This window comes from Cnephaeus nilssonii, assembly GCF_951640355.1.
Source record: "Cnephaeus nilssonii genome assembly, chromosome: 8".
NCBI lineage: Eukaryota > Metazoa > Chordata > Mammalia > Chiroptera > Vespertilionidae > Cnephaeus > Cnephaeus nilssonii.
In genome coordinates, this window is record NC_137079.1 from 27467052 (window position 1) to 27487551 (window position 20500).

The following is a 20500-nucleotide window of genomic DNA, read 5'->3' on the forward strand; positions in this document are numbered from 1 at the left end:
TGAACAGCCTCACCTTAGGCCATAACTAGGGTCAGACACAGGGAGACTGGGTCTTACCAGCTGAGCTGGGATGAGAATTCAGGCCTCCTCAACCCATTTAGTTGTAATCTATTTCTGAATTCTGTAAACCTTTCTCTTTCCCTAAGAATTTCAGGTGTTACTCCTCACCAGCATATCATCAAACACTGGACAGTTTATTCTTCTGAGAGTCAGTAACCACCAGGGTAAAATAGTGCAGAACTCCAATCTGCTTCTCCTTGTAAGGGTAGGTTCACCCAGTCATTTCTCGTGTTCTAAGTATTCCCCCAGTAAGAGGTCACTTGGTGTAGTTATATCTGGATATAACTGTACTTGTTTCCTCCAAAATAATTTAAGGCAGAGGGTGATGCTGGAATCTTATACACTGAGTGGCCAGATTATTATGATCTCTGAACACATAATAATCTGGCCACTCAGTGTATATCCTATATAATAAAAGGCTAATATGCAAATTGTCCCCTCGACTAGGAGTTTGACCAACAGGCAGGCCGGCCAACTGCCCATGTCCCCTCCTCCTGGCCAGGCTGGCCGGACCCCACCCATGCACAAATTCATGCACCGGGCCTCTAATAAACTAACACACACACACACACACACACACACACACACACACACACACACAGAGTGGCCAGATTATTATGCGTTCAGAGATCATAATAATCTGGCCACTCAGTGTATGTCTTCATAATTATTAGTGACTGTAGGGTACGTTTCTATTCATTCCAGAACCAAAAGATTTCAGAGCTGAATGAAAATAATAAAGATCATCGAGTTAAAATCCCTTGTTTTATTTCATTAGAAGTGGAAGGTGAGGTTCAGAGAGGTGAGGGTATCCATGACCACAGAGCTCATGGTGGGAAGAGGCGGGAACAGGAGTTCCTGGCTTCCAGCCCGGCGCCATCTCTGCAATCCTGTCACGTCATGGTCGCTGAGTCACAGAGAGGAAGCGGAGAGACACTCTTAGACGCTCACTGACAGTTGTCTCTCAGACAATAGAAAACACATGGAGCATTTGAAGAAACATAACAACTCTGTGTTTAAACACTTCCTCACTAAAGTACACATCTCCGCCCATGCACGCTCGCACATATATATGCACAGACAGGCGCCCCGCCCTCTTTGTGGGTTACATTTTACACTGTCAGCGAGTGCTTTAGACAACCAACGACCTCGGGAACAAACTGCTACCACCTTCTGCTTCCTCCTGCTGATGCGGGGAGGCAGGCCTGAAGTCTGAGTAGATCTCCATCTTCCCAGAGAATGATATCAGTGACCCCGAGCCTCCTCTGTCAGGCCTTCCCCCTGATGGAGGGTGGGGTGGGGGTGGGGTGCAGTGGGGCAGAAGATTCCTGACTGAGCAATTCTTGTCCTGAGCTAAACAGAGCCAGTGGGAGGTTCTTCTCATCTCCTATTTTCCCTTCATTATGAGGAGGGCGGGGTGCCTGTCTGCAATTGTACATCTCCCATTTGTATGGTATATAATGCACATCGGGTTCTGTAATTACATAAATGTCTGTACTGGTTTTCTAGGGGTGCCATAAAAACTACCATAAGCTCAGTGGCTTAAGACAACCGAAATTTGTTCTGTCATAGTTCTGGAGGCTACAAGTCTGAAATCAACGTGTCAGCGGGGCGACGTTCCCTTTGAAGGCCTGTCCATGCGGCTCTCCTAGCTCCTGGTGGTCGCCAGTGGTCCTTGGCATCCCTGGGTTACAATTGCATCACTCCAGTCTCTGCTGTCTTCTCATGGCCTTCTCTCTGCGAGCCTCTGTTCCCAAATCCCTCTCTCCTTATAAAGATGCCAGGCATTGATTATGGGGCCCATCCTAGTCCAGTATGACCTCATCTTAACTTGCTTACATCTGCAAAGACCCCATGTCCAAATAAGGTCACGTTCACAGGTATGGGGGGCTAGGACTTCCACATATCTTTTGGGGGACGAAGTTTAACCCACAAGAAGTAGCATCCACACAGTAGGACCTCACGTGTGCACAGACTCCATCCCCGGTGCACTCTGGGTAGAGCCAAGGTAGACGGGCAACGTGTCCTGGCTCTCCAGGATGAGGACACTCAGACACCAGCTCACTCTCCTAGTCCGTGGTGTTTTTGTCCCTGTTAAGCCCCTCACCCTATACTTTAAACGCACTCAACTTCCATTCCCGGCTTTGTTTTGCTATGTCTCTTACATCCTGGCTCCAACGTGCACAATAAGTGAAGTGCGTTTGGAGAGTCATCTCAGCCGTCCATAAAGGCTTCTATTGCCAGCTCCCTAAAGACAGCATGTAACTTCATATAAACAGGCCCTGAGACTTTTTCAGATGATGCAAAAGGAGAGAGTGGAGGCCGTGAAACAGTTCCCATGAGCTACTGGCTTTTAAAGAACACCTTCATTCCTAAAAGGCTCCAGTTTCTTCTTTGTTCACTTTGCCTTCCATACATTATTGAGGGTGTATCCTTCATGTTAGGCAGTTGCTGAAACGGGGAATCTCCCTTCACTTTCGGAGTGCATACGATGCAGAGGTGATCTCCTCTTAGCATCAAACTCCAGTGTGTGTGCAGAAGAGGGATTTCTGTAGGACCGCAAGGATACTGTTGGCTGATCAGGACTGGCTCTGCGGCAGGGTCATTTTGGCTTCACACACCAATGTCCATTTCGGCCGTATCTGTCCACAGGAAAGCCCAGCCGGGGCTGCAGGATGACACGTTGGGGGCTGTCACTCAAAGAGCTCCAGGTAGTCGGGAGGCTGGCCCTGCTGACCGCAGGGGTACAGGAGGCGCTCCTTCCCCAGGGAGGTTATGGGTTCCTCCTGTGAATCAGAAGGCACAGGTCAGGCTGGGCAGGTTGAGAGAGTAAATAATGATGCCGTGCCACTCCTACCTCTCGAGAACACAGAACTTCCTGCCTACCCTTGATTTACACAAAGCTTTATAGTCTACGACCATTTCAAAACAGATTTTTCTCATGTGCAAACCTCCTGCACCGAGTTCTAACTTGAGAGTGTTCTCAGATGTGGTCAGTGTAGGCATAGAGATTTTAGCGTCTCCTATGTTCCCTGCCCAGTGGGGTCTCCCTGAGTATCTGAGGAGGAACTAGGCTCAGTGATAAAGGAAATGCAATTAAGAATCCTGATTATGGGGGAGGAATTATCAAAAACTAATCCCCCATTACTTGTCTCAATCATTTTTCTTGTAATTGCCTTTCAGAGCTTGAGCTGCTGCAGGACAGGAATTCACAGAGCAGGTCAAGTCTGTGCATCGTCTCACCCTGTGATACTCCACCAGCTCCGCCAGGGTGGCATGCTGCAGCTGGTCCACACCCAGGAAGCTGTAGGAGTCGGTGGAGGCATCGATGAGGAAGTGTTTGCAGCCGTCCTCGGACAGGTAGGACAGGGCATAGCCCTTGATCCTCTCACTGACTCGGATCAGGAAGCTTCCCGGCATGCACGTGCTCAGAAGTTCATTTGCTCTCGTTAGTGTGAGAATTCCTGTGGGTGAGAAAAGCAGGCATTTCATTTCCAAACCTCTCCTCTATTACACATAGCTGTGTGGATCAAGTTCAGTGAAAATAAGTATGACTTTAAGTCCGTTTTGGGCATCTAAGAAGAGTCAACTATCATTCATTTTCTGGTCTTTGGGAACTGGGCAGGTAGGTTACATAAGCAAATGGATAGTATAAAGGAGACTGTAAATGTTTAACCTTCAGAAGAACACATTTCCACTTATACACCCAGTTACAGCAACACGGGGGTCAGGTGGCTTCTGAGTCTGGCCGGACCCTTGACAGTCACCCTGGGAGTGTGGGATCTGGAAGAGGCCTTGGAGGTGCTCTCCTCAGTCTACTGATGGATACTGTATGTCCTGGGAACGATCCCATTTGGTCTAGAGCAGTGGTCGGCAAACTCATTAGTCAACAGAGCCAAATATCAACAGTACAACGATTGAAATTTCTTTGGAGAGCCAAATTTTTTAAACTTAAACTTCTTCTAACGCCACTTCTTCAAAATAGACTCGCCCAGGCCGTGGTATTTTTGTGGAAGAGCCCCACTCAAGGGGCCAAAGAGCCGCACGTGGCTCGCGAGCCGCAGTTTGCCGACCATGGGTCTAGAACAATGGTTCCCAATTAGGGCCGTGCCTGGAAATTACTGAGAGGCATTTGTGGTTGTCCATGGGCAGGGAGGGTGTGGGGCTCTATTGGCATCCAGTACATAGAGGTGAGGGATACTGCTCAACATCTCAGTGCCCAGGAGAGCTTCCCACCACAAACAATCATCCCACTCAACGTGTCAATAGTACTGAAGCTGAGAAACCCTGGTCTAGAGGTCAGCAAGTTAGTGACGGATCCAGGACAGATGCAGGTCTACAAAGCCCTCCTACTCCTAAATGATGCTCATTGGCATGAAGGAATAAGAGCATACACACACATACGCACACACATACCTGTCTTCATATACACTCAAAGGAATGAAACTCTTCATATATATGAATATATATATACACACACACACACACACCCAGGGACTACCCATTTGTATGTGTGCTTGTGTATTTATCTTCATATGTAAATATCTGCATATATATCTTCATATTTTTTTCATATATCTATACTTTAGATGCCTCATGAATTCACACTAACTCAGACCAGACTTTTCCCAAATGGGCTCAAACTCATGAGGTTTGACTCATATTCAAGATTTCCTTTATTCCTATTGTAGTTCTTCAGATGAACCAATAATGTTAAAGCATATAGAAAGTGCACAAACACGTCTTGGGGAGATGGTGAAGTGGAGCTGTGATTTGGGAGGAAGGGGCAGCATTCTCCTAGTGTTCTGCCTTTTAGCAGACTTAAGCTCTTGCCTTCTCCCATTCCACACTGATACCCAGCATCTCATCATTAGGAAAAACAACACACACACCTCCTGGTGAAAAGGCAGTGGATTATCATAGCCCTTTAGTCTTGGTGGTGGTCAAGTTAATTGAGACTTGAATCCTAATTATCCAGAGAAAAACATAAAATAAAAACATTTCTATTATCTTTTTTGTAAGTAGACCTTTAATAAAGGGAGGATTTAAGAAATCGCCTGTTGGATGATTATTTGTGGTGTGAAGCTCACCCAGCCAACACCAACCAGCCAGCCTTTCATGTGCCTTCTCTTCTGCCATGCACTACTCCAAACACCCAGCCTGTACCTCAAAGTGCAGTTCATGAGGCTCAACCCCAGTGAGATGCTGGGGTAAGAACTGGGGGTGGTGAAAAGCCTGGCAGCCGCCCCCCTCACAGGTAGGAAATGTTCCTGGAACAGAAGATTCAAGACCTCCCTTCCAGGGCCCCCAGCTCCATTGCACTCACGCCCGGCAGGGCTGGTGATACCTGTGCCTGGTCCCCATCACATCTGATCACTCTCCACCCTTTCCCTGCTACGACCGAGCCATTGGAAACTGCAGGTACTACAGCTACTGAGTGAGCCTCTTGGGTCAGCTCCTGCACTGTCCATGTTGGATGCTCAAATGATCCCTGTATAAGCGCCCACAGACAGGGACCGCTGCTTCTGTTGGCCAGTTTTACCTTCCTAAACACACCCAGTCCTGCTGGTAAGTTACAGATGACGACCATAAGCTGAAACAAGGCAACAGGTAACCAGCCAGCCCCGGGACCGCACATGACCGAGGTTTGAGGACTCTGGATTTGACTGCCTCTGAAACCAGGGATATCTGCCACTGACCCTGAAAACTCCCCTCAGAGCCGAGGAACTGATAAATCGTGAGTGAAGGAGAAGCGGCATTCTGGAAAAAGATTTCTCTCCCTCCCCTGACTGACTGACTCACTCTGAAATCCCAAGCGGCTTCAACAGATGTTATACTTCATAACATGATGTTCTACAGATGGATTCGGATTCCTAAACCTGGATTAAGGTCAAACTGCTCCTAAAATCAGGTCATACAGTAGCTGTATATCAAACTGCCCGAAGCCCCTGCATCTGTAATTACTGCCCATTATGCACAGATCTTGGCACCATCTAATCCCCCAGAGACGCCTGAACACAATACAATGACGCTCCGGCAAAGGACAGGTCCTAACGGAGACTCCTTGCACACAGTGGAACTGATGGCAGGTCCAGAAGGGAAGAGCTGCTGAAACGAGGCTCCGTCCTTTTTGCTTTAGGCAGAATTCTTATTCCTGAAAAGCACAGCCTCTTGGTGCATCTGATGATAAAAGCTGATATCCAATTTGTCATGATTCCATCGAGGGCACTGGGTGCACCCAGGGAGGCCTGGCTGTGATTACTGCCAAGCAGTGAGCTTTGTGTGCCCGCAAAGGGAGCTCGTGAAGGCAAAGCCAAAATCCAGTGTCAGATATTAATCACCAGGGACTCAAGCAATCTCCTCAGTATTTTTCATCCCATGATTAGCCTGGGCACGACTGAGAATCCAGAAGCAGTGGTCTCCCTGCAGCCACAGAGGCCGAGGCCGAGGCCTCCAGGCCTCCTCCCCCCTGACCAGCTCTCTCCTCGCATCTTACAAAACCAGAACCTATCTGAGGTCACAGGAGGATTTCTGTGCTAGTGAAAAGGGGGCAATTTAAAAAGCTTTCTTTTACTTCACCAATTTTTGAAATGACCCAGCTCTCCCAGCGGCAGTCTATTTAGAGCTGAATCCAGGCGGGGTGTGGCAGAACTACAGCGCCCAGAAGAGAGCAGGTGTCTCCACGCGGGAGCTTACTGCAGCTCCTGGCTCTGAAGAGCCTGGGGCAGAGCTGGGCTGACACTCCCGGAAGCCTGGTTGTAATAGCTGGGGTTGAGAGGTAGCAGAGGAAAATGCCCACTCCTCTCTGCATGAGGCCTACGTACCCGCTAGGACAGTACTACCCAGCATGGTTTTCTGTGATGATGGAAGCCTTGTCTGTGCTGTCCATGGGTAGCCACTAGCCACGTGTGGCCATGGAGCCCCTGAATTGTGGCCAGTGTGACTGAGGGACTCAACTTTTCATTTTATTTAATTTTAATTCATTTTGATGTAAAGAGCTACATAGGGCTAATGGCTACCATATTGGACAGCACAGCTCTAAGGCCCTCTGGACTGAAGGTGGGCTCCATGACAGGCCTGGGAGAACTATTTTTTTTTTTTTTTTTGCACAGAAGAGGTTAAATAGACCTGAGAGACCCAAAATAACTCAGACATGCTGTGACTTTGAAGTTAAATAGATCTGGACCTGACTATTAACTTTGCCACAACTAGTGGTAGAAGCCTGGAGAACTTAATATCTTCTTACTCTATAAAATGGGAATAAAAATGATCTCCTTTAGCCCGGTCTGTGTGGCTTGATTCCTGGTCAGGGCACATGCCCAGGTTGTAGGCTTGATCCCCAGTAAGGGGCATGCAGGAGGCAGGCAAACAATGATTTTCATCAATGATGTTTCATCTCTCTGTCCCTCTCCCTTCCTCTCTGAAATCAATAAAAATATATTATAAAAAATTACCTCCTTTAAAGTGTTCAGTATAATGCTTGGCACACATTAGGATCTCAAAAAAATTATAGCTCCAACAAAATCTCTGGCAGACAATTAGAATCACTAAGTATTACTGGACTCAAGCTAAATATATAAAACCATAATTTCCTTACACCTACAACTACCAATTATGTGATTTTAAAAATCCCATTCAAAATAGAAACAATTATAAATACACAGGACTAAATCCAGCTTGCTTTTTTATAAAAGGTACTTGTTCGGCATGGGGAATTTACTTAACAATTTAAAATAACTATAAGGAGAGATTTACCATGTTCATGGATGAAAAGATACATAACATAAGATGGCAATTACCTCTTTAAATTAATCTACAAATTCAATGTAATTCCAGTCAAAATCTCAACAAAGGTTTTAAAACTTGACATATTGCCCTAAAAGCCCTGTGAGTATATAAAGGGGTCATTAAGACAATTTCAGAAAAGCAGGATATTCAGAGACTAATTAGTAATCTCCACATACAGTATCTTGGCATACAACAGAGATAGCATTGTAAGTCAGTGGAGAAAAGAAAGGCTATTTAATGAATGATGTTGGGACAACTGGCCACTTTGTATGCAAAGGAATAAATTAGGTTTCTACACCAAATATCATATACAAAATAAATTACAGGTGGATTGTGTATTATGCCACAAGTAAAAGCCACAAAGGAAAAATAGCTAAACTCAACCTCACTGAAGTATAAAACTTCTATGCTTCAAAATGTGCCAAAAAGTTAAAGGACAAATCACAGACTAGGAGATGAATGAGCAAGAAGGAAATCTGCCAGGGGTCAGCCTTTGACCTCAAGCTGCCAGTCTTCCCCGAGTCTCCAGCCTGCCCGCCTACCCAGCAGATTTGGGACCCAGTAAGCCTCCACAGTCATGTGGGCCAGTTTCTTAGGAAGTGGCCCTGAGAAGAGCAACTTTAGGAAGAGCAACAAGTGTGGTGTGTCAACCTCAGAAGTGACACATATGGTGGAGAGCAGTGAGCAAGGTAGGAGGAGCGATTTGAGATGAGTCTGGAGCCATTGTTGGGGGCAGAACAAGTAGGCTCTTGTGGCCCATAAGGAGGAGCTTGGGTTTCACTGTAATCGAAGTTTGACTATGTGGAGGATTGGGGGGCCACAGAAGAAAGATGGAGAACGGTTAGGAGGCTGATATAAGAGGCCAGATGAGGGATTGACATAGATGATCCTGATTATTCACATGATAAAGTCCAGAACTCTTTCCCTTTGAAGGATCTGAGCAAGATACACTGCAGTATTCCCAGCAGTCCTCCTAAATCAGTGGTCGGCAAACCACGGCTCGCGAGCCACATGCGGCTCTTTGGCCCCTTGAGTGTGGCTCTTCCACAAAATACCACGTGCGGGCACGCATGTACAGTGCGATTGAAACTTCGTGGCCCTTGCGCAGAAGTCGGTTTTTGGCTCTCAAAAGAAATTTCAATCGTTGTACCGTTGATATTTGGCTCTGTTGACTAATGAGTTTGCCGACCACTGTCCTAAATGACTATGAGTATAGACTGTCCAAATGAACTAACATTAATCTGCAGAATATATATTTTTAAAAATCAGAAAACACCAACTACAAAATTCCTTCACAAGGCCTTCTGCCAAAACTGCTGGGGCTTCCATGTGCTTCCAGTGAAACGTGGGATTGATGGTCTGTAAAAAACTTTAATTTTTGCTGAGGGAGAGGTAGATGTGGGAAGTCTTTGCATATCTAGATTTGCTTGAGATCATAAAAAGATGCTCAGGAAGTTGAGCTCTGCATTTCATTCCAGGATCTCGCTTGATCATCGGATTTTTCATCAAGATCCTACATCTAGGCATTCAGAAGCAATGCCTATTTCACCAACTACAAAACTAGCATCACAGAGCATGCACCCATGGCAGGATATTTCCAAGCCATACACCATTTTGCTTCATTATGACCCCAAGTGGAAAAGGAGAACTGAGACAGAGATCTGGGCTCTCTGCTCTTCTCTGTCACTGCACCGGATGTTAGGGCTCCATGGGATTTTATCCTGGGTCTTCTATCATTATTCTCAGCTCAACTGCTGGGAATATCTCATCCCTCATGCTTTTAGTTATGTGCTGACAACTCCAACCTGTTATCTCTAGCACTGATCCATTAACCTGCCAAATGGATATTTTCACATGGCTGGCCCAAAGACATTTCAAACTCATTTTATCCCAAATGAGCTCATTATCTTCCCTCGTCTCCCCTTCCCTACGTTTCCTCAGCCTCCTATGTTCCTTCTCTCAATTGACAGCAGGCCACCTTCCACTCAGCCCCACAAGCCAATGATCCAATATCCTCATTTCCCTTGTCCTCTCTGACCCATGCCTACCCTTACCTAAAGCTACTTAAGAGAAAAGGGTGAACGCATGAACTTCTATGGGGTGAAAAGTTAGGTGACTGAAGCAATAACTTGGGAAGGGTAACTTATGATAATGAAAGGAAGATGGTAAGCCAATAAAGGAGAGTTTCTATTCCAATATTTCAAAAGAGGTTCCTGATAAATAAATAATCATACTTCAAAAAGATATGATCCCTCTTTATCACAGAAATATGTGAAATTTGTCTTCCTAAAACTGAAGACAATGACTTATAGTGACTACATGGTTGTGTATTTATTATATTTATACATATTTTATTGTATACTTTATTTTGCTTATGCCATGATAAATATTTTTATGAATGAAAATAAATCAGTAACAAAGCAACTAATATGTTTTTCTCCTTAGTTTCCATTGTCCTAGGAGATGTGTCGGTAAACATACTGCTTTGAGTTATGTCTGATATTTTGCTGCGGGTTCTTCTAAGATGTTTATGGTTTCCTGTCTTACATTTAAGTCTTTTATCCATTTGAGTTTATTTTTGTGTATAGTGTAAGTTGGTGGTCTAGTTTCATTTTTTTTGCATGTATCTGTCCAATTTTCCCAATGCATTTATTGAAGAGACTGTCTTGACTCCATTGCATGCTCTTGCCTCCTTTGTCAAATATTAATTGAGCATAATGGCTTGGGTCAATTTCTGAGTTCTCTGTTCTGTTCCATTGGTCTATATGTCTGTTCTTGTGCCAGTACCAGGCTCTTTTGAGAACAGTGGCATTGTAATATGGCTTGATATTTGGTATTGTGATCCCTCTACCTTTTTTTTTTTCTCAGGATTTATCAGGCTATTTGGTGTTTGTTTTTTCATTCCATATAAATTTTTGGAGCGTTCTAGGTCTGTGCAATATGCCATTGGTATTTTAATGGGGATTGTATTGAATCTATAGATTGCTTTGGGTAGTCATTTTAAGGATGGACATTTTAAGGATGTTGATTCTACCAATCCATGAACATGGTATAGTCTTCCACTTGTTTATATATACCTCAATCTCTTTTTTCAGTGTCATGTAGTTTTCTGAGTACAGGTCTTTTACCTCCTTAGTTACGTTTATTCCTAAGTTACTCAATGGGCAAAAACTAAAACCATATCCCCTAAGAAGAGGAACAAGACAGGGATGCCCACTTTCACCACTCCTATTTGACATAGTATTAGAAGTGCTAGTCATAGTGATCGGACAAGTAGAAGAAATAAAAGGTATCCAAATTGGAAAAGAAGAAGTAATACTGTCATTATTCGCAGATGACATGATATTGTGCAACTAATAAGTTTTTATATGTAAAACTCAAGAGTCTTATTTTTAAACCAAAGTTCTAGCTGGATTTTTTAGTTCAACTGTGTCCCAGGTTTTAGCAAATAGTTTTAAATAGAACTGCCTGTTAAAGTACCAGGATTTTTAATAACATCAACCAACGTTTTCATTTTCTCAGTCCCTGCTGTTAAACCACCACTCTTATCATTGGGGATGAGGGCATCTTCTTCCCAATGACACAGAAACTACATAGCAGGTGATTTCCTCAGTTCTTATCTTAAAGAGGAAAATTAAAAATGCAATTTGAGACAAGTGGTGATAACCATGACAAATAGGTAACTGTGTTCTATTTAGCTTTTGATGCTATTGTCACTCTTTCTCCCAATTTCTTTAAGCAAAATGGGAAGGAAGGAGGTTTATGACCTGGTCCTGGGAGGGAGGGGAGCTCCTTTGGGAACGGACACCTCCGAAAGCCTGAATTGCCCAAGAACAAGTGTTTTCCAGGTTACAGCCAGCTCTGCTGGAACGTTCTAACTGCAAAAGCAGAAAGCCTACCACAATAATTGTGCTCTTTTTAGAAGAGTTCGCCTGTTATATGTTTGGGAGCTTATTTTTGTAGACGTATTTCCTAGTATGTGTGAGATGATGCTACTTAAAAGAGAGAGGCATTAACATCATTCCACCAAGATAGCCTTCAGGACAAACTCGCTCTGTGAGAGAACTTTATTTTTGTTTAAAGCACTTTTATTATAGATAGAGCCACTTGGTCCAGTTTAACCACAGACTCATGAAGCCAAATGAGGCAAAAACAAACAAACAAAAAAAAAACACACCAAAAAAAACAAACAAAAAACACACCAAAAAAAAAAAAATCCCCCTAAAAAAAAAACAAAAAACAACAAAACACAACCAACAGAAACAACAACGAAAAGAAACAAAAACAACACTTCCTTTCTTTGAAGCCCAAGAAACTGAGAGGTCAGTGAAATGTGAGCTGGGTAGACAGGGCCTTGAATTAATCAAGTTTCTAGGGTCAAATAAAGAAATAGTTTATTAGCCAATATCTGCTCAGGTTCCAGTGAACCCACTGTGCAACCTTCACTATGTATGACTGGAAACAAAGATCAAAAGCACAGAATTTTTAAGTTAAAGATCACAAGTTCAACTACTTCATGTGACAGAAGAGGAAAATGAGGCTCAGATAAACTGATTTGCTCCGAAGAAGGAAGACGATTTGCTCAAGGTCACTCAATGAGTTATTGGACAGCTGACTTTCTTAGTTCCCCACTGATGTCCTGCCCACCATGCCCAACGACCAGCTCCGACTCCCTCCGTGGACCGTGGACGGAAGGCGGTGCCATTTGTTGGGAATCACAGTCAAGAGCCCTGGCACCGCTCTCCCCACCCACCTGGAGGTGATTTGTCTGTGGTGATGAATTAACCCGCAGTGCGTGCAGCGACCACCACAGCTGCCCGCTCTTTCTAAATAGTCATGAGAACGTCGCTCACTGAGAAACCTTTGAAAACTGCCTTGAGAAAATAACTTCAAAGACTCCTTGGGCAGCCCAAATAGAAGGAAGCCTGTACTCTTCTTGCCTTGCTGGTGGGTCAGCAGTTGGAGCCACCCTCAGAGGAGGTGCCGCTGAAGGGCCTTCGGCACTCACCATGGAACCAGGGGGCTATGGCGTCGGAGGTCTTCTCGTAGCCTGCTCGCAGGGGTAGCTGCTCCTCTTTAAACCATCGGATGATGTCCTCCTGGGCAGAGCTGGGTGCTGTCCTTGTCACTCCCTGATTTCTGTTATTTATAGGACCATTTATCAAGTTAGATTTATCTAATTGAAAAATAATGCCTTCAAAAACATATGTACAGAGTGGGACAAAAGTAGGTTTACAGTTGTAAGTATGCAAAAGAGAGTATATTCGTATTTATTAATTAATTGTTGTATTATTTTCCAATGAACAACTGTAACACTATAAAACTACTTTTGCCCCAGGAAAGGAGGGAGGGAGGGAGAAAGAAAGAAAGAGAGAGAGAGAGGGAAGGGGGGAGGGAGGGAGAGGTGAGTATTATAGACATTTAAAGATTTAATCACATGGGCTGAGCTAATGGGAGGTTGGACGTCTGTACACTGCCACACTCCTCAAGAGCAGAAAATAAATCTGTCATGTGTCCTTCTAGCGCTACAGGGCTAGTCTTGGGTATGCACTACTGCTGTGTTAACACATAGATTTTAATTTATTTTTAGTATGAATTAGAAGCTCCATTAACTCCTGATTAAAACTTGAGAAAATAAGCATTAAAAAGTAAAATGCAGCCCAGCACTGCTTTCCTAGAGAGCATGCACTTGCAAACACAATAAATCAAATGCAATAAAACAAGCTTCTTTCCTAACATTTTCATTATGCGATTTTCCCTTCTTTCTCTATCCACTCACCTCCCTGACTTGGTTTCTCCTCAAACACACTTTGAAGAGGTTTAGTTCTGTTAAAAGACAGCCTGAGAAATACAAAGTTAAAGGAAGAAGAGTGTTTCGAGATTGGGAAGAGAAAGATACAGGTAGCAGAAGGCTTCGGGAAGCAATTGGGTAATAGCAGAACTTAAGTTCCATTACAAAAGTACCATTGCAATGGAATACACATATTCCACACAACAGCCCACTATTTGAACAGATTTCCATGTAAAAACAACAACTAGTTTGGATGAACTACTGGAATGTCCTTTCATGGTAAATTAATGTTATGGCTCTTTATGCTTTCATGGTAACACTAGAGGCCTGATGCATGAAATTCATGCAAGGGACTCCGAGGGCTGAGGTGGCAGCCCCGGCTTCATCCGGAAGTTCATCCAGAATGTCATCTGGAAGGTCACTCGGACGTCCAGTCTAATTAGCATATTACCCTTTTATTATAGATATGCTACCATGAGTTACATGTGACATATATATCAGATGGACATACATGCATGTACATATGCATCTACATACATACAGAACACTTAGGAGAAAATAGCCTATAATACTTGACTTTCCTGGAAGCAGACACTATGTCACTTGAAATTACATAAATTCTCTTACTAGCTTTCAAATTAGTTTTATTTTCCTTGCAGAGTTTTTGGAGATCAAGGGAATACCCCAAGGACAGCCGGTCTCTGTGATTTCCTGGGCTGGCTCCTAGGTGACCTCGGTCACCACTGTTTAAAGCACCAGCCCTAAAATCATCCAGTCTGGCTGCCTTTCAGGAAGCATTTCATACAAGTGTCTTAAGTTGGAAAGAATGAGCTAAATGAGCACAGCTTAAAACAAGAATTGCCCTCAGTAAAGGCCACCTTCATGGCTGTCAATCACACACACTGTGCTCTAAAAATAGTGCGGGGCGAGGGCACAGGTCTTTCTCCCGCCTCGGTAAAGCCTGGAGAACAGACGCGGGTACTTGCGCCTCCTGCCGGGGTCCCTGGCCAATGCTCCCAGATCAGCTCAGGCACTGGCCAGGGCCCCTCACGTCTTTGTGACTTGGTCACAAAACTGCCAGGAGACCTGCTTCCTGATTACCTTCCTGGTTTTGCTGCCCATAAGAAAAAAGTCGTTCCCCAAACTGTCACTTTGTAGAACATGGTCATTTAGTCCCAAAATGGCACTTTTCCGTTGAGTAAGCAGAAATAATTACATAGGAAAAGGTCCACCTTGTGTTACCCCTGAGGTCATAGCCCTATCAAGGAAAAACCTTGCCGAAAACGACTGACTCCGAGCGAAGGGCAACTTTGTTTTTTATTTCTCCACTCTCACAACAAAGGAGCATTTTCAGTTTTTATTTCAGAAGGCAAGGCTTTATAGAAAGTCCTGTTTCATACAGTCAATATTTGGTTTCTCCTGGTTATTTTGCATGCCATCTTTCTATATATTAGAATATGAAACAAACATATATCAGTAACCAGGAGAAAATAATTTAATAATCAGCTTCTGCTGTGATTTTTATGGCACCTTTTCTTTAGGAATTGTTTTGCCTAACCCAGGAGGCAAGAGTACCATCGTCAGCAAAGAGTTCATTCAAAAAAAATGTTTCCAAATTCTCAACATGTGAGGCTGCCTACGTACCCCAGAGTGAGAATTACCACCAAACCTTGAATCCTGAGCAATGAAAATTGCTCTACCGACAACATGAAAGTCAGCAAGCCCTTAGGTCCCTACTCTGATATTCTTTCACTGCTAAGAGCGATATTGGGGATCGATGGAACCGTAGTTGTCTCCTCCTGTCCCTTCATTGGCTCACTCGCTGCCACCAGGTGGGGATGGGCTGGTGGCACAGGAAGTTAGCAAATTCAAGGCACACCTTCCCCAAGGTACTGGGTATCTCTACACTAATAAAAGAATAAGATGCAAATTGACCGTAACTTCGCGACGCCCACCAGCCAATCAGGAGTGAGTATGCACGTTAACCAACAAAGATGGTGGGCTAATTTGCATACGCAGGCATTCTGCACCACCCCAGCCACTCTGGGCCTCTGGGAGGAGGAGGAAGTTGGAAAGGTGGCTCCAGGGCTGGAGCTAAAACGTGGCTCGGGCCGGAACAAAGGTGGTGCCGGCAGCCAGGGGAAGGAAGGCCCACTCTTGCACAAATCTTCATGCATCGGGCCTCTAGTGTTAGTTATAATAACTGTGGATGTTTTAGAGATAAGAAGGGGAGGAGTGTCGGACCAGGCACCTCAGGAAGACAGGCTTAGAGGAGAGGCTGAACTGAGTTACTCAGCTCATTTCAACCCTTATCCTTAAAGCCATCTGTGCGCCTTCTCACCTGAAAGGCTTGGGAGGGTATTCCGCTGGGTTCAGGAATTTCGGCTTGGGTGGAAGGGGGGGTCTCTTTGGTTTCAGAGGAACACTTGGGGGGCTCTGCAGTCCCTCACTGCTCCTTCCATTTTGGGATAACCTCTTGTAATCTTCCCGTGCTTGCTTAGCCAAGGAGCGTCTCTTCTCATCAGCCGCTTTGGATTTTCGCACTAGAAAGACAAAAGGTCTGAGAAAGGCCCCTGCCAGCCCCTGGAGAAGGTTAGAAGAATCAGCACCACAGCTGGAGAGCAGATTCTGGCATCTGCTGGTAACAATGAGTACTCATGGTCACCGCCTCTTATTCAGATAGTTAGGATTAGCGTGTTCACCACTGCCTGGTGCTCAGTGCAGAATTCCTCTTTATGCGGGAGTTCGGGGACTTTCTGAGAGAGAGAGAAGGAAGAGGAGGAGGAAGGGACAAGACAGAAATGTGGAACCCTTGGTTGGAGAATTTCCTGCAGGTGGCAAGACTAAGTGATGAGTCACAGCCCGAGTGAGGATTCCAGTTGGCAGAGGGTCTTCGAATAATAAGAGGCGATAAACCCTTCACACAAATAAGAGTTTAAGATGTCACACGTGCTATGAGTCCTGAGCAAGAATCAAGCTGTCAGCAGCTTGTCAGTGGCTCAGGCTGTGCAGGGGGTGGTCGGGCAGGGAGGTTTACCACCAGCCACAGGCAGAGCCCACAGTGAGCTGAGCCTGTCAGCCCATAAAGTAAAGTGATTCTGACCACAGACCATCATAAAGTGGGTTGGTACACATAAAAGCACCCCAAGGCTGCCTCTCTCTATTGCTTTGTAAATAGAGGGTTTATTGTTTTATTTTGCTTTTGTTCAGTCACATAGTATTACAGGACTGTAATGCAGGATATAAGAATAATTTTTCTTGAGTATATTTACATTTCAGGCATCATTAGTCAAATCCTGTTATGTTTGACTTCAAAGAGATGCCAAAGATATTCCATTATGCTAGGATTTCACCGCACACAAGTTGATTGGCTCTTGCAAATGTTTTCGTTTCACAAAAATTGTCCTTTGAATGGTGTTCCTTGTAATGGGACTGAAGATCGATTTAGGATTCTCAGCATCTTGCAAACACTGCCACCCCTCTTCCTCCAGCTGCCACAGGGCTGCTCTGGCAGTTCGGGCTTCTGTCTGAGTCCGATGGAAACCCTAGTCCCATTTCAAACCTGAATTCGCCAGGCCTCCTCCGCACCTCTGCTCTGCCCTCACCTGCTCTGACTTCTTCCCGAGGGGGTTACCTCTGGCCATGCTAATTCAGAAAGGTGTCGGGGTCGGTCACAGGCTTGGGAAGGATGCTAAGATATCCAGCCTGTTTCTCCTGTGCTCTTCTGATTACAAAGTTAAGATGTATTCACTGTTGAAAATTTAGAAAATCACAGAATAACAACAAGAATTCAAATAAGTAATCTTGAATCCCACTTCTCGAATGTTAACACTATAATAACCTTCCAGTTCTTTTCCTTTAGATACTTAGACATCTGAAAATAGAGTTAGCTTGCATACTATACTGTAATGCTTTATTCTTCTCCAAGCTAAGAAAAATATAAACATATTCAAAGGTCATAAAACACTCTTTGGACACCTGTTTTTTGTTTTTTCATAGCTATATAGCATCCTATCAGGTAGACATATCATCATTTTGATGGCCCAAAGATGAACGAGAACCTTTTTGCAATTCGATAAATGGCTCGTAAGCCTTTCAGTAATAATTAATGTTAAAACGTCTCTCAGTGACCTCTTTCAGTGCTTTGCAGATGGATCATTTCATTTCGTGAACCAATCGGCTTAGAGAGGCCTCTGGGTACTCACAAGATGCCTGCCACTCGGAATCTTCCTTCCAGCTCTTATAAATCTGCTTGGTTCTCTCTTCATCTATTTGTTTTATTTCTTCATCTTGTGTTTTCTTCGTGGATTCTTTCTTCTGATTAAAAAAACCAGAAACGAACACTAGTGAGTGAGTGTGGCAGTTTCCCTCCAGGAGGAGGGCTCTAGGCACCTGACTCCCATCTAACGCCCCTGCCCCCGGAGGCAATGGAGCACTGCGGGGAGGGCAGGTGCCCGCCGCACCCGGAGCCGGCTCAGTGCCATCTGATTGCACATCTGCACTGCTGGGTACCAAGCCTCTCTCAGGCTGCTTTCCCCGGAGACAAATTAGAAAATTCAGAATATTTCATAGGGTTATAGTGAGGGTTAAATAATTTTTTTAAAAAGTGCCTAGCACTGTGTGTAACAGAGAGTAAGAATTCAATAAATATTCATTTTTCTGAGACATAGCACTCATCTGCTTTAAATGGAGTCCCCTGAAGTGGAGTGTAAATACCATTTTATGGTCGCAGGTTAAACACTATGATTGCTGATGGGCTCCACAGAATAATGGCACCTTCCTACAGCCATCCCAGCTGTGTCTCCACGGGCCCTCGAACCTTGTGTCTGAAAACATGGTGCTTGCACATGGTTTAGGTGACTCAAAAGGGATTTTTTTTTTTAAATGAGTCAAAGATATTTTTAAAAAGCATCCTCTTTGAGAATGGGAAATATAAAATAAGAAACATGGAAAATATAGAAAAGAAACACAAGTTCTTCCCTTAAAAAGGAATTCGGGTTTTTTTGTGGTAAAAAAATACGTAACATAAAGTTTACCATCTTAACCACTTTTAAGTGCACAGGTCTGTAGCATTAAGAACATTCAAGGGAATTAGTTTTTAACTAAAGGGAGACTAACGCATCAAATCACTGAGGCCTAAGCTGTATTTTGTTTATTTGGATCCAGCCTCTGACTACTCATAAGAAAACTGAATTTACACGTTGGGGCACTAAAGGAAAGCCTTGGTTCGCTTAGGAAGGAAACACACTGAGAGGGACAGGGAGACTGTTTCATTCTCCATCGCAAAAGTGACAGCGGAATTTTTACTTTTGTGTTTTCCTATAGAAAGCGAAAGGCTTTCTTGATATTAAATCATTTCACTAGAATTAAAATCTAAACCTTGATTTTGTGAAACTTGTTTTCAATTATTGTGAGAAGTCATAAATCACAGTTGATGTAAAAGGTGATTAATTCATAAATTGTACTTCACCTCAAATATAACTAAACTTTTGTTTATTTACTGTTTTCATTTTTTTCTTATACCCTGTTCCTGCCTAGAGCTAAGTTCCCTTGGTTTACCAATATTATAAAAGCCAAAGAACAGCTTTTGGTATTTAAAATGACTGCATACCTTTGACATCCCCTTACTGAAGCTGTTTATAAGCCTGCAACACAAAGTGCTGCTAGCAATTTCTAAGCTTAAAAAGAAAAAAGAAAACATACCCTGAAACATAAAGTGGAGCTTTATAGTGAATAATATTGTAATTACTATCTATGGTGCCAAGTGGGTACTTGAAATATCGGGGGAACACTTTGTAAAGTCTATGTTTGTCTAACTCCTATGCTGTTCACCTCAAACTAAAACAATATAATATTGAATGTAAACTAATTGAAAAATAAAATTTTTAAAAAGTGGTGCTTTGTATTCCACATGTGTGTGTATATATATATATATATATATATATATATATATATTTTTTTTTTTTTTTAATTTTATTTATTTTTTAAATATATTTTTATTGCTTTCAGAGAGGAAGGGGGGAGAGAGAGAGGGGGGGGCATCAATGATGAGAGAGAATCATTGATCGGCTGCCTCCAGCACACCCCTTACTGAGGATCAAGCCTATAATCTGGGCATGCACCCTTGACCGGAATCGAATCTGGGACCCTTCAGTCCCCAAGCCGATGCTCTATCCACTGAGTCAAACTGGCTATGGTTCCACATGTATATTTTTAAATTATTTAAAATTAGCCCTAGCCAGTTTGGCTCAATGGATAGAGTATCAGCCTGCAAACTGAAGGGTCCCGGGTTCAATTCCTGTCAAGGGTACATGACCAGGTTGTGGGTTCAATCCCCAGTAGGAGGCATGCAGGAGGCAGCCCATCAATTATTCTCTCTCATCATTGATGTTTCTCTCTCTCCCTCTTCCTGTCTGAAATAAATAAAAATATATTTTAAAAAATAAATATTTAAAATTCCTAGAAAAAATGTGGTTATAACATTAGACTGTGACATAATAAATACTATTGCTTAGAAGAAGCAAAAAATTTACAAAATGAGGCTACCTAAGGGAAAATATTAAGTTAATAATGCAGCTGATACTAAAATGTTTGAGTGTGCTATATTTAGTAAATCATATTCCTTTTTAATCTACAGTGTAATTATGTATGGGCATAGTGGGAAAGGAAACAAAATTAATGAGTTTCACAGAGTGATAGCAGATGAGATCTGACCCTGACCACTGTACTTACTCAAAGCAGCTAGAAAACTTAACAACTTGTCCTGAGTGTCTCTAAGAATTCCTTCAGAAAACTTTTAGCAAATCTTTACAGGTTGATCTTTACTTTCTCTATTAGGACAACGATCATTTCCTCTTTAGA

General features: G+C 43.5%; 1 protein-coding gene across 5 annotated transcripts in view; it reads right to left on the reverse strand.

The window, feature by feature from the left end:
* Window positions 1-816: 816 nt before the first annotated feature.
* Window positions 817-20500, reverse strand: part of SH2D4A (SH2 domain containing 4A) — a 53258-nt gene continuing 33574 nt past the window's right edge. For all 5 annotated transcript variants that reach the window (XM_079778612.1, XM_079778610.1, XM_079778613.1 and 2 more), the window contains exons 6-10: window positions 17845-17956; window positions 15981-16182; window positions 12857-12987; window positions 3304-3524; window positions 817-2846 (exon numbers count right to left, since the gene is read on the reverse strand). In XM_079778612.1, the coding sequence (XP_079634738.1) occupies window positions 2754-2846; window positions 3304-3524; window positions 12857-12987; window positions 15981-16182; window positions 17845-17956 (759 nt within the window). In that variant the 3' untranslated portion in view covers window positions 817-2753. The remainder of the gene's footprint in view (window positions 2847-3303; window positions 3525-12856; window positions 12988-15980; window positions 16183-17844; window positions 17957-20500) is intronic.